General features: G+C 41.2%; 2 protein-coding genes and 1 non-coding gene across 3 annotated transcripts; 2 read left to right on the top strand and 1 right to left on the bottom strand.

Moving 5' to 3' along the window:
* Positions 1-5579: 5579 nt before the first annotated feature.
* On the top strand, positions 5580-8065 carry LOC112342990. The gene is made up of 2 exons (XM_024665722.1): positions 5580-5892; positions 5945-8065. Exons 1-2 carry the CDS (start codon positions 5602-5604, stop codon positions 7913-7915), a joined length of 2262 nt encoding a protein of 753 aa, XP_024521490.1. The 5' UTR covers positions 5580-5601; the 3' UTR covers positions 7916-8065.
* Positions 8066-8141: 76 nt separating this feature from the next.
* LOC9645223 (pentatricopeptide repeat-containing protein At4g13650) lies at positions 8142-10964 on the bottom strand. The gene has a single exon (XM_024665723.1). The coding sequence runs from the start codon at positions 10910-10912 to the stop codon at positions 8255-8257; it is 2658 nt and encodes an 885-aa protein (XP_024521491.1). The 5' UTR covers positions 10913-10964; the 3' UTR covers positions 8142-8254.
* Positions 8176-8249, top strand: TRNAT-AGU. Its single transcript has one exon. It is a non-coding gene; the product is annotated as a tRNA-Thr (tRNA).
* Positions 10965-13379: the final 2415 nt, after the last annotated feature.

The following is a 13379-nucleotide window of genomic DNA, read 5'->3' on the forward strand; positions in this document are numbered from 1 at the left end:
CAAAATTAGTCTCCTTCTCCTTTGACTCTGGAGTAATAATTGGTGTAATTGTTCAACTATGTAGTTGCAGTTGTACAATTAGCTTGAATTGATGATAGCATTCACGGAGTATAGTGCAACTCCTACTTTTGCTACCAATCTTGAGTTTTTCTATAGGAATCCTGAGGAGGATATGTACTATTAATTCAATCATTTTTAAGATGTTGTCTTTATTGAGTTTCCCACATGTCTCCAAAGGATAGTATTGTAGTGATATAATGGTTGAATGTAGCCATTTATGCATATTAAAACCTTCTTATGTTTGGCCTCTTACTTTATATTGAGTCAAATATGTAGGAGTGGATTAAGTTGAAAATGTTGTAACTAGTATTTCATTAAGATCTTGTAAGACTTGTGCATGCATTTGTTTTAACAACCTTTAACAATGCTTTGTGACTAACACAATGTTATGAGGTAGCACCTTTCTCACTTATCATTACATATATTTCAGTTTTACTTTTTGTAGGAAATGATTCTATTCATATGGAGGTTTACATTGTTATTGAGACTCTTAATTAAAAGAAAAAAGGGGTGTATTATTATTCATAGGCTCTTTCCCTTTATATTTATTTTTAAAGTTATTTTTTCTGGTCTCTTCTAATTCATCACATTTCTTTACAAATTCATACCTTTGTAAACGGAAGTTAAAAGTTGTAGCTCTTTTGACACACTACCCCTTATGTAAAACCTAACCAAAGCAAATGAAACCAGTATAAGTAGGTCACCTAATAAATGTTTAACCCTAAATATCTTAAAACACTTTTAACTGATTAGAAAAATTAATGCATTTTTGTATATGGACCTTTTCTTTTTATATTTGAACTTGTTTTTCAAGTTGTTGTCTTTGGTTGCTTATATTGGCATCCTTTGTTTTCTAGGTGGAGGCCTTGGCATCAACAACATCTTGTAACATAAAGTCTTGATACAAAGATTCTTTCGAAAACGAGGAGTTGCACAAGTAGTAGATGGTGTTTGTTCTTCCATCCTGCTTTTAAGAGTATCAAGGGGTTCATTTGCCACCAATTCATCTAATGTTTATTTTCCAAACTTGTTTTTATAACAAGAAGTCTCTTATTATTCTCTATATCAATTAATATATGTTCAAGTTTATCTTCTATTGCTTGGGTTGTTGCCACATGTTATCATTTATAATTATGTCATGTAGCAAAGCTAATCTTCATTCTCTATAACAATGGTTGTACACTTGTATGTATACAAAATAAGGTGAACTTAGCTATGTATATGGGTGATATTGAACTTCAAGTATTGTAAATTATGTTAAGTCAAGTTTTTGACCTCATCCTTAGTATAGATTAATTACAACGCAATTATACCAAATGTGACTTTGAGGCTTCTCCCTTTATTTTTCTTCTATTCCTTTCATTTTTATTTTATTTTATCTTTTTACTTTTATCTCTACTTCTATCACTTTTATCTCCATATTACTTTCTATTGTGTTTTCATTTTACTCATTTATTCCCTCTTTAAATCCCTTTTATGGTTTTTATGTTGTAGTAGTTGACCAGCTCAAAGATCTCTTCAACTTTGACTTATTGTTTAGGGCCAACATTAGAATATATCATCCTATTTCAATTAAAAATGTTTATCCAATCAAGGTTCCTATTCAATGTTTGTCACTAAAGGAGATCAAGATTTTACACACAAATGTGAAGATATTAAAGAAGGGTGTTATATAAAAGTCTCAAAGTTCTAAAGTCTTTAATTTTATATCAACTATTATTCATTAAATGAGGTGAGTATCCTGGATATATATCTTTTTCTTCGTATTGTTTATCTTTTAGATTTTTTTGGAAAAAATCATTGATTCATTAAGTTAGATTTTGTTTTTGAGTACTGACATGTACCAATGGCCAAGAAAAATGTTCATAAAATTGTTTTTCATACAACATTTAGCTTATATAAGTCTTTAATGATATCGTTTAGTTTGAACAATACTTCATTTTCAACAAGATTCTTTATGATATATCAAAGGTGATTAATAACTTCATCAATGATGTCTTGATTTACTCAGAGGGGATGTGGTAGAATTATATTTATAATGTTTGCATGATGTTGGATTTACTGCAAGAAGTTGGTTTAAAGTTGAAATAGTCAAGATGCATATTTGGGTTTAAGGATATGACTTATCTTGGGGACTTGTATTTTTTGTGAAGATTTACAAATTGATTTTGACAAATTTATGACTTCTTTAAAGTTTCATACTCCAAAATGCATAAATTATATGTAGCACTTCTTAAATAAAGTGTAACATCTTAATTGTTTTGTTGATCATGTTTTTTTTATTATATTGAACCATAGCAAACATTATTGAAATTGTCAACATTCTTTTTCATCTAGTCTAAAGAATGTGGGCAGGTGTTTATGAATCTCAAAAAGCTATTGATAATTCTTCTAATCTTGGTGTTTCTAATTATAATTAACCTATTCATTTTATGCGTGAATGCTTCTTATTTCAGTCTCGGGGGTGTATTGATGCAAATGAGTCTGGTCAATATCATTCCATTGCATATATTAGTTGTATATTGTAACTAGAAAAAATGAACTACTCCATAATAAAAAAGTGTTTAGTAGTAGTTTGGGGTTTTAATAAGTTTTATGCATATTAGCATAGTTTTCATATATTACTAAGTGATTATCATATAATTACTTCATTATTAAAGTGAAAGAACTTGATTAATCATACTACTCAATTGGGTTCAAATATATAATTTCAAAGTTTTTTATTTCCTAAAGGGTTCTATAGCTAATGTTGATACTCTTTTTTGAACTCTTGTCCATTTTTTGCTCTCTTCTCATGTTCATGACAAGTCTATATTTTTCCAATATTGATAGACTTTCTAGACAAGGATTCCATGCCATCAATAATTGTTGTATTTGATATTTAGCATTTACAAGGTGTAAAGCAAAATTTACCTTCTCTTGACAATGTTTATGAGGCTCGAAAAGTTGAGCTGTGAATCCAAAAGCTTTATAATAAGTTTGAGAATTTTGCATCACTTGTTAATAGTTTGCTCTTTTAGCATTTCTATTCATAATATCATTTTAAAGACAATCTTCTTTATTTTGTGGGGATTAATCCTAAATATCATTTATGGTGTCTTTTATTTTTATTCTACACTTTCTCGATGCCTACTATGACTCTCGTATCTTAGGCAGCCATATGAGACATTGTCATATGATTGAAAATCTTTTTATCAGATAAAGATGTAATATGATGTTATTTGTTATGTGTGTAGTTGCATTTAGTGCCAAGCTTCTAATACTCCTCTTCATGTTACAAAAGGACATTGAAGTCATTGCAATTTCCCATTTGCATTTGATTTTATAGGGCCTATCTGACAGTCAATTACTAACAATGAATACATCATTATTACCTTCAACAATTTGATTCATTAGGTGGAAGTTGATACTCTTGCTAATGCATCTGCAACTACTTTTATATACTTCCTCCTTAAGCAAATGGTGTTTCAGTATTTTATCTAGAGTAGATTTTCTCTCAGATAATAGTTTTGCATTTATGGCTGGGGCATTTCATGTTTTGACATCTCAGTTAAGGATATGCTATACTTTCAAGAGTGCTTATCATCCACAGATGGATGATTTAATAGAAAGGCTCATTCTAACCTTCAAAAGGATAATTGTGAAGTATATAAATTTTCAATATTTAGATTAAGATAGTTATTTGTAGTATTTAGTATGCATATGTTACAGAGGCACAAAATTTCCTTAGTACTTCATCATATGAACTTTTACATAGTTATGGAACCGGCCAAAGTTGTGCCTCGTCTAGTTGTTGCTATCTGTTCGAGATGCTGCGGCAAGAAGCAGAAGGGCAAGGGGCACAAGATCGGTGTATTGCAATTGCATTTTCAATTTGGAGGTGATTGTGGGAAATGCAGTGGAAGGACACGATATTGTGGGAGTACAAGTTGCGGCACAAGAGCAATGCTTTTGTTAGTCATCGGTTTGGAGAGAATGATGAAGAGATGAGCAAGGATGAAAAGGCAATTATGTTGTTTCAACATGAAAGACTGATGCATTTTTTTATTGCTAGAAACTTAGTCTCTTGGTTGGTGTTCCGTAGTAGAATAAGTTTGTATTACCTGTCACTAAGGAAGAAGAAGAAGAGATATTCTTACTCAGCTTTATAGATTTGGATGATTTTGAAGATGTTTCAAGGACGATGAAGACAACCTTCCTCAGGCTGCCTAAGTGCAAAATCTCAATTTTAGAGGCCTGCAAGAGAGGTTAGATATTTTCTACATTCAAGCTTTTAGGTTTCTAATTTATAAGGAATTTTAGTGCTAAAGGTGAAATCAATATCGACCAAAAGAGGCTATGTATCAATTGTAATGTAATCAGCACTAGTCATGCTAAAAAATTTAAATAATTTGTTACATGTTGGTGCATGCAACACTGCAATGCTGCATGGTTTGATTAATAGTAATACAAGATTACTCTTATTGCATATCAACTATGTTTAGGAAATTTTATACATTATAAACATGTTTTTAAATCTTAAATACAAATTAGTCTAAATAAATAACAACTATTAGATGATACAATATCCCAGAATATCAAAGTACTTTCTAGGTATATTCATTGCTCTATCTCAACCTGATAAAATAAATTTAGAATAAATTATATATAAACAGTATTTAAATTATCACTCATTTTGAGTCTTAAATTATATTAATTATTGTGTATAAATTTTAAAATGTTATTTGAGATATAAAAATAATCAATAATAAAATCATAAAAAGTGTATTTAAAATTTAATTTTTATATATTAAATCCTTTAATTTATTTGAAAGTGGTTTAACTTAAATATAAATGAGAATTTTGTCCTTATATTTAACAAAAACTCCTAAAATTTTTGAACTCAAAATTTAAATATGCACAATTTATTCACAGTGAGTGCATGGAATATGAAAGTGGAATATAGAAAAATACATATTTTATTAGCCAAAAAACCCTAACTTATATAGAAGAGTGAGTGGTTTTGATAAAATTAATCCAAGGGCTACTAAAATCTCACTATACTAATAATAATATAGAGCATTATAGCCATAAATTTGGACTTCTTCTCAAAAGAACAAAAGGTAGTTAAAGATTTCTAGTTAATGGGCCGGGATACAAAGGGATTAGGAACAACTAGCACTACCTACAAATTCTTTAGTGCCTTTTAATATTCCTATAGAAATTTCCTATAACACTTCCATTCTTTTGAGCAAAGAGATATTATAAGATTGGGAAAATGAATTAACACTCAATCATCTATTTTATACTTTGTAATTGGATGATGGTTAAAATTATAGTCCCATTTGTACATGGCCCAAGTGTTTAATAAACTCTACTTAAACCAATAGAAGAGTTTTCATTTATTGATCTTAGGACTTAACATCAATAGCTTGTAACAATCACAAAGGTAAACTCAATTTAATTAGCAATATCAGATTATCCATCAACACAAACTACAGTACATTCCGAGAATCATCATGGCTTGGGGATTTAGGGTGCGCACGCCCTTGGGTTAGTGGAATGGAGGAGTTGGATTGGGACGAAGCGCTTCTGCTGCCAAACGAAGTCCAGGATTTTCTAGATGCGTACTTGGAAGGCAAAGTTTCACTCCCTGTAGATGATGATTATGGCGTGCCTGTCTACATGAAGGTACCGAGTATGCTGCTGTTCCGGATAGGTCAGTCGGAGCATTCCTGCTGTGCCCAGCTGAAAGAGCAGCTCGAGAACGCCGAAAGTCTAGGCCGTCGATGCATGATCGTTTCTGGTGTCTCAGGATGCGGGAAAACAAGGTCATTGTATGATCTTTTCTGTGTTAAGTGCATGCAAATATATATCACAATGACCTGACCCTCCGTTTTTCCAGGAAAGAGATGGATTTTATTTCGTCGTCACTGCCCTCAACGGGGGGTCTCAGGATCTCGAATTCTCAATCAGGATGTTGGAGAGCTTTCTGATTCGTGCCCATCGCAATCCTGAAGGTGAGAGCCTTATGGAGTTGGCCCTCAACCAGACCGTCGCCAGAGTGTTCGTGACGCTGTTACTGGCCTGCAGAATGAAGATTTATCTCTACTGCAAGAGCAAGAATATCACGTCGCGTCAGTGGCTGCTCTTGCAAGCCGCATGCAGGGGTTTAGCACAGCAAGACGGCGTTGCTCTACTGCGCGATCCTTTTTGCGAGTTCTTCAGGGGTGCGGTGACGAAGTTATGTGGTTTATCGCGGAACCAGATAGGGTCTCAGCTGGAGCCACTGTTACACCAACTCAACTCTCCGGTGCCCATACCAACGATTGCTCTTGACGAAGCCCAAGAAGCGATGAAATTGTTTGAGGATGGCTACTTTTGGTCGACTTCGAGGGGTGGGTACGTGCCTTTTGCGAACTGCCTGGAAAATCACTGCAGAGTGGATACAGCTCTGAAGCACGTAGTCATAGTCTCAGGCACAGGGTACACATTGTACTTCAAGCAGGATCTTCTCTGCACTGGTATTGGTAAGCTTATAGCGGATACCGACTTTGTGAACTTCGGTATCTGGGAGAATGCTAAGGAGATGGTTAACTACGCTGAACAGGCTATAGCACTAACAGAAGACGATGAAGCGGACTTGCGGACCCTGTACAAAGTCTTTAAAGGAAGGTTTCGACCACTGGCGTGTGTTTTGGAAATCATGATCCTAAAGGACTTGAGCCTGCGGGAGGCAGCAGCTTATGTCACAGTGGGATTGACAACAAAGCGGAGTCAGCCAGAGACGAAGAAAACTTCCTACGGGGCGGTGTCGAAGTTGGCAGAGAAACAGGCCATTGTCCATGGAGTGAATCTCATTCAGGAACTTGAGGCGGCTGTAGTGCAGTATTTCGGTGCTGGAAGGGGTTACGTTTTCAGGGACAACGAGGACATATGTGTGGCACTGGTTGAGGCTGGTCTGGGATGGTTGGAGCGGACAGCTGCGGGGTGCATTGTTCATGTGGACGAGTACTTGGTTCTTGCAGCAGCTAGAAATTATTTTCAAGATCAACACCAGGCAAAGGGATTCCTCCCGAGTAGTTACCTGCCATCAAAGTGGCTGCGACTAACGGCTGCTGTGCCTTATCCGTCAGGCCAGGGGTTGTGCTTGCAGAACTTCTTAGCTCTATCGTTTGAGAGCATGTGGGAGAAGTTCGGTGGTAAAATGGCAGACATGCCACTTCTCAGACCACTGCTGCAGGCAAGCGGCTGCCCTCAAGGGTTTCAAGAGTTGGCCGCTAGGAAAGGTGAAGTTGTGAAAGGCTTGATCGATGCATTTGTTTCTGCCGACGGCTACGATCCAGAAGTCTTTCTTGTGGACTTGGAAAGGGATGATCCACTCTGCACGACATGGATCTCAGGAGACAACACTGCCGGTGCTGATGCTGTGCGAGGCATTCGCTACAAATTCAATGAAGGGAATGGAGACACAGAGGTGTACGTGATGCACGTCTTGGAGCAGCACAAGTTTCCTAAGAATGCACTGAGCTCGACCAATACCGGTTTTCCTGAGGATACAGAAGCATACAAGTTGCTCTCGAGCATTCAGTTAAAGCTCTTGGTAATGCCGCCGCAGTTGAAGGGAGATCAATGTCGCTATTTCTGGGAGATGCATGCGGGAGGGAAAAAATCAGGCTTCGTCGTCTTGGATGCAGAGAATGCTGCAGACCTGTTTGGTGATGAATCTGCTCTCGAATTCTTGAGGAGGATGAAGTTCGGCCCCAGTGCCCTGCAGGCTGAAGCTCACGAGCGGAAGCGGAACTTGCCACCACCACGCGTAAAGCGGTCCAAACGGTCGAAGTTTGCCCAAAGGTGTGACTTCGTCTCAGGGTGAGAGCAGGACTATACTGTGTATGATCTAAGATGATTGTGACCCAAGTGCTGATCCTGTGGTGAGAATTGTGAAAAGCTTTTGGAAGAGACTTATAGAACTTGTATCTTGAAGTTCTAAGTTTCTTATTATAATTGTGTTTTATATGTGAAATATTTTGAATTAATAACGGGAGTCTTGACTGATATCGTATGTCAATATGTCAATATCGCTTGCTCTGGCCACTTTATATTAAAGACATTTATCATGGTTATAAATGTTAAGCTTTCATAGCTCAGCTGGTCAGAGCACCCGTTTAGTAAGCGGGAGGTCCTGAGTTCAAATCTCAGTGGAAGCATAGGCTCAATGCTTTCCCTCCAGGACGCTGGCCAGTGCCACATAAGGCGAGTCGTTAGTGGAGCTTAGTCCCTTCTTCCCGGGCATGGATTTTGCGATGGCGAGAACTTCGTTGGCTGCGCGCTTGCCCCTCTCGACATCTCCATAGCTCTTGGACGACGCGAGCAGCATGTTCCATACTACACAATCCGGTACAAATGGCATGTTTTCGATGAGCTCCTCGGCCTTGTCCAGCCTTCCCGATCGCCCCAAGAGATCCACCATGCAGCCATAGTGCTCGGCTCTCGGCATTGGATCGTCGCCAGGCTTGTCCTCCAGCACACACAGGAAGATTTCCCTGCCTTGTTCCACCAGGCCAGCGTGAGAGCACGCAAACAACACCGCCACCAAGCTGCTGCTGCTTTGCTCCAATCCTTCCAGTGACATGCCCCGGAAAGCTTCCAGCGCCGATTCGCAGCGCCCGGCCTTAGCGAGCTCCACCGCCATTGTGTTCCACGAGATGACGCTTTTCTCCCCCATTGTTTCGAAGATCACGGTTGCTTGCTCGAGCCTACCGAGCTTGCCATACATGCTGACGAGAGCATTCGCTACAACCACGTCACGCTCCAGGCCTGCTTCCAAAACTCGAGCGTGGATTTGCGAGCTTTGCTTTGACGCTCTCAAGTCCCCGCAAGCGTCGAGGACGCTGATCAAGGTCACCCTGTCCGGCTTCAGGCCTTCCAAATCCATGTGTTGGAAGAGTTTCATAGCTTCGGTTGCTTGATTGTTTTGAGCATAGGCCGCCACTAAAGAGCTCCAAGAGATCTCGTTCTTTCTCTCTTCCATGCTCCAGAACACCTCCTTTGCGTTTCCCAAGCTGTGGCACTTCCCATACATGTTGACGAGGCTGTTACACACGGCAACGTTAGAGCCATAGCCAGATTCGATAATGCGGGAACGAAGAAACTCGCCTTCTTCAATTTCCTCCCAAACAGCTGCAGCATCGACCATGCTGATCAAAGTTATAGCGTTTGGCTTCACTCCTTCCATATCCATTCTCCTTCGCAGCTCAAACACGTCTCTACCTTTGCTGGCACTAGAATCGTTTTCTCCTGCTGCCTGCACGTAAATGGAGAGCATTACATTCCATGAAACCACGTCTCGCCCGTAACTCAAGCTCTCGAAAACACTCCTTGCCTCCTCCAAATCATCACACTTACCATACATATTGACGACGCAGTTCGCCACAGTGGGAAGCAAATCCATTCCGCTCGCCACGGCACACTGGTGAACTTGTCTCCCCCGTCTCAGATCTGCAAAACTCGCGCAACAGTCGAGGAGCGTGACGAAAGTTACTGGATCCGGCTGGAAACCTTCTAAATCCATCTGCTGAAACAGCTCCCAAGTGCCTTGAATTCCCTGCTCGTTCTGGGAGCACGTAGACAGCATCGAGTTCCAGGACACAACGTCCCTCTTCGCGTGAGACAAATCAAAAACTCTTTTTGCGCTGTCTAGCCTTCCCAACTTGCCAAACAAGTTGACAAGCGCAGTCGCCACCACCGGATGCTGATGGAAACCATTTTCTAGAACGCGATCGGTGATTGCGATTATGAGCTTCGATCCTGCTGCAGCAAAAGAAGAAGAAAAAGAAATATCAGTCCAAGCACAAGCATCCAAGATGCTAACAAAAGTTACCTCGTTCGCCTGTACTCCTTCCAGATCCATTTTCTGGAGCTGCCTGATCGCCTCCCAGAAGTATCCGTTCTGAGAAAACGCTGCTATCGTTCCGGACCACGAGACAACGTTTTTTTCGTCCAGCTTCTCAAAGCTTTCTTTCATCTTTTCCATGTCCCCACACTTCCCATAAGATCTTACGAGCAAGTTGAGGAGCTTGTCGTCTTTCTCTAGTCCGGTCTCGATGATCTGGAGGTGGATTTCCTCGCAAACTCTCGCATCCCTCGTCTCCATCACAGCCTCGAGAATGGTGATAAACGTCACACGGCAAGGCTTGACCCCATCAGCTTGCATGCTCCAAAAGCACACCATCGCACGATCTGGATGCCCGTTCTGGACGAAAGCCGAGATCATGGCAGTCCAGGACACCAAATCTTTGTTACAAATCTCATCAAAGACCGATCTCGCTTGATCCACCTCGCAGCATCGGCCGTAGAGACTGACGAGAGCATTCTGGATCATCACGTCATCCGGAAGAAATCCCTCCTGTTTGATCCGAGAATGAAACCACTGCCCTCGAGAGAAGCTCTTGCAACAACCCAGTGCGCTGATGATTGTCACACGGTTGGCTCTCACCCCCTCAAGCTCCATCTTCCAAAAGCACTCAAGAGCATCGTCGAGATGCCCATTCTGGGCATAAGCTGCGAGCATGATTGTCCAGGAGAAAACATTAGAATCCTCCATCCTGTCAAGAATTTTCCGGGCTTCCTCCAGAGCACCACACTTCCCATACATGTTGATGAGGAGATTCTCCACAAACCTGTTCTTGCCCATTCCACACTCCACGGAATGGCGATGGATTCGTTTGCCCGCTTCCAGAGCACCCAACCTGACGCACCAATCCAGCATAAGTGCGTATGTGGAAGGATTTGCATCGCGCTGGTGCTGCTCAAGATCCTCCACTGCCTGCTCTAGCTCCAAAATGCCACTGGTGGCTGGAAACAATGCCATAGAATGGTGGAACACATTCAAAAAAAAATTTGAAACGCGATTCAAATTAGGATTGCAGTAGGGCAAAAAAGAATGTAACCTAAAAACCCAAAACCCTTAATAACAGCATGGGTCATCTTGGATCTTATCGGCCAGAGGGCAATGGATTCGGCTATGTCGGCGGCGCTCAATCAAGTTTCGTCCAGCCTCAGCAAATTCCTTGGCGGCGGCAAGCTACTCGCCCACCGTTGCCTCAGCAAGTTATTCTCCCACCATGGCAGCAGCAAGGCCAGATAGGCAACGTTGAGGGCTATGGCTGTTATGGACCCAGCTATGTTCCTCCATTGCAACAAGGCAGTGGCTGTGGATCCGGCTTGCCTCGGCAAGCTACTCTCCCACCATCGCAGCAGCAAGGCCAGATAAGCGACGGTGAGGGCTATGGCTGTTACGGACCCGGCTATGTTGGCGGTGGTCACGTCCAGCAAATTACTCGCTCACCGTTGCAACAAAGGTTCGTTCTGGGCAGTGGCTATGGATCCGAGGTCCAGCCTCCTCCCCGACCGTGGCAGCAGCAAGGATTCGGCTATGTCCCTGGCCCTCGAACAAATTATTTCCAAACTCTTCTTCCACCGGCTCTACAGGAAACCAGCCGGCAAGCAACGCCGCGGCAGCAGCAAGGATTCGGCTCTGGTCCTCGAATAAATCACGTCCAAACTCCTCTTCCACCGGCTCTACAGGAAACCAGCCTGCAAGCAATGACTCAGATGGTATCGACCAAGCGGATGCGTGTTGACGACGAGTATCTAGACGTAAGTGACTTTTTCTCTTTTCACTTTATGCTTTATTTCGTTAAAGTGGGACTTTTCATTATCCCACTTATGGTGTGTGGCCACATGCCATTTTTATAACAACAATAAAAAATTAAAGTTTTAACTTTATAATTTATAAATTAAAAACTTTTCATATGATTTTGTGTTATAATATTGTGAAATATAAAAAAATAAATTAAAAAACTGATAGAAATATTAATAAATATTAATTAAGTACTAGGAAATGGCATGTGGACACATGCTAATTAATGTCCCACTTTACTGAATAAGTCCCACTTTAACGAAATAAAGCATCTTTGAGCTCTACTTAGCTTGTTTCAGGCACAAGGGGCTCTTGAACTCACTCGGCGTTTTTCCAAGCACTTGCGTAGAGTCTTTTGTCCCTCGGAGAACACGTATATGCATGTTCCAGAGCACATCCAGAATGACGATGAACTTTGGGAGTGGCTAAACGAGATGGGTTACGACCAACTTCGGGTCGACGATTGCATGTGGTGTCGCTGGGTGCCTACACATATCCAACTTCCAGAGAGATTTCTTGTGCATATCAGGAAAAGTGAAGCCCCGCAGAAAGTACGCGAGGTCCTGAAACAGAGGCAATGGATGCAATCGATTCGAGAGACGCAAAATCGCGAGACAACTCTACCAAATACTGCGTACGTTACCATGCACTTTGAAGCATGCCCCGAGTTGGCTTTGTGGGACGAACAGGTTGTGAAAAGGAACGTTCCCAGGGAAATTGTTGGCATCGATGAGCTGTTGAAGCCATTGCGCCCTTTGGTTGCCGAGCTCCGGTATTTGCATTTCAGGCTCTTTGAAGCTCGAGGGGTTCCTTTGAAGAACGTTGTGGCGATGAGAGCGGCAAGAAAGAGGGGTCAGATAGATTTGGAGCTTCCTTACCACCCTCTGCTCTTACAGTTTTGCGTGGGGGCTGCTTCCGGCCAATCCGATTTTTGTTTCTTCAAGGAAGGAGGTGCTCCCGAGGATATATGCGTGCAAGCTGGTAAAACTTCTCAGCCTATCGAACTTAAAGCCGTCTTTCAGCTTGCGAAAGGCGATCCGACTGGTGGGATTGACAGGAACAGGCACGGATTTGCCAAAATGCTACAGTGTAATAACAAAGATCCTCGACCATGGCACCTTGGGATCTTTGGCGAAAGGGTTGAACGTTTGTGGTTTGCTCTTTTTACTTACAAGGAGAACGGTGATGTTGAGTCACTCAAAGTGGCACCAGAATTCCCTACATCACCACGCTGGGACCGAAAAAATCTTCTCTTTGACGTGGCTCCGCATTTAAATGTTGAGAACATCTCACAGGCGACATTGCAGGATGTAGTCAGCTTAAAACCTGAACCTGGCTTCAAGCTGCTGGTGAGATATGTAGACACAGTCTGCTCCAGGCTAAACATCCCACTTGCTCCCATTCAGCTCCACCGGCACCACGACAACTTCGAAATTAATGTCACTGAAGCTAAAGTCATCGGTGTCGGTGGCAGGTCGATTGTGTTGCGAAAAGGTTCCAGCTCCTCTGTCATCAAAGTTGCAAAGGAATCCAGTATTTCGAGGGAAGTGGAGATTCACAAGATTGTGGACAAGTTACCTCACGTCCGGGCAATGGTGGCATTGGAATACTTCGGATCTGTCACAGGTGTAGGCGA

The sequence above is a fragment of the Selaginella moellendorffii genome, unplaced genomic scaffold, assembly GCF_000143415.4.
Source record: "Selaginella moellendorffii unplaced genomic scaffold, v1.0 SELMOscaffold_126, whole genome shotgun sequence".
In the NCBI taxonomy this organism is placed as follows: domain Eukaryota; kingdom Viridiplantae; phylum Streptophyta; class Lycopodiopsida; order Selaginellales; family Selaginellaceae; genus Selaginella; species Selaginella moellendorffii.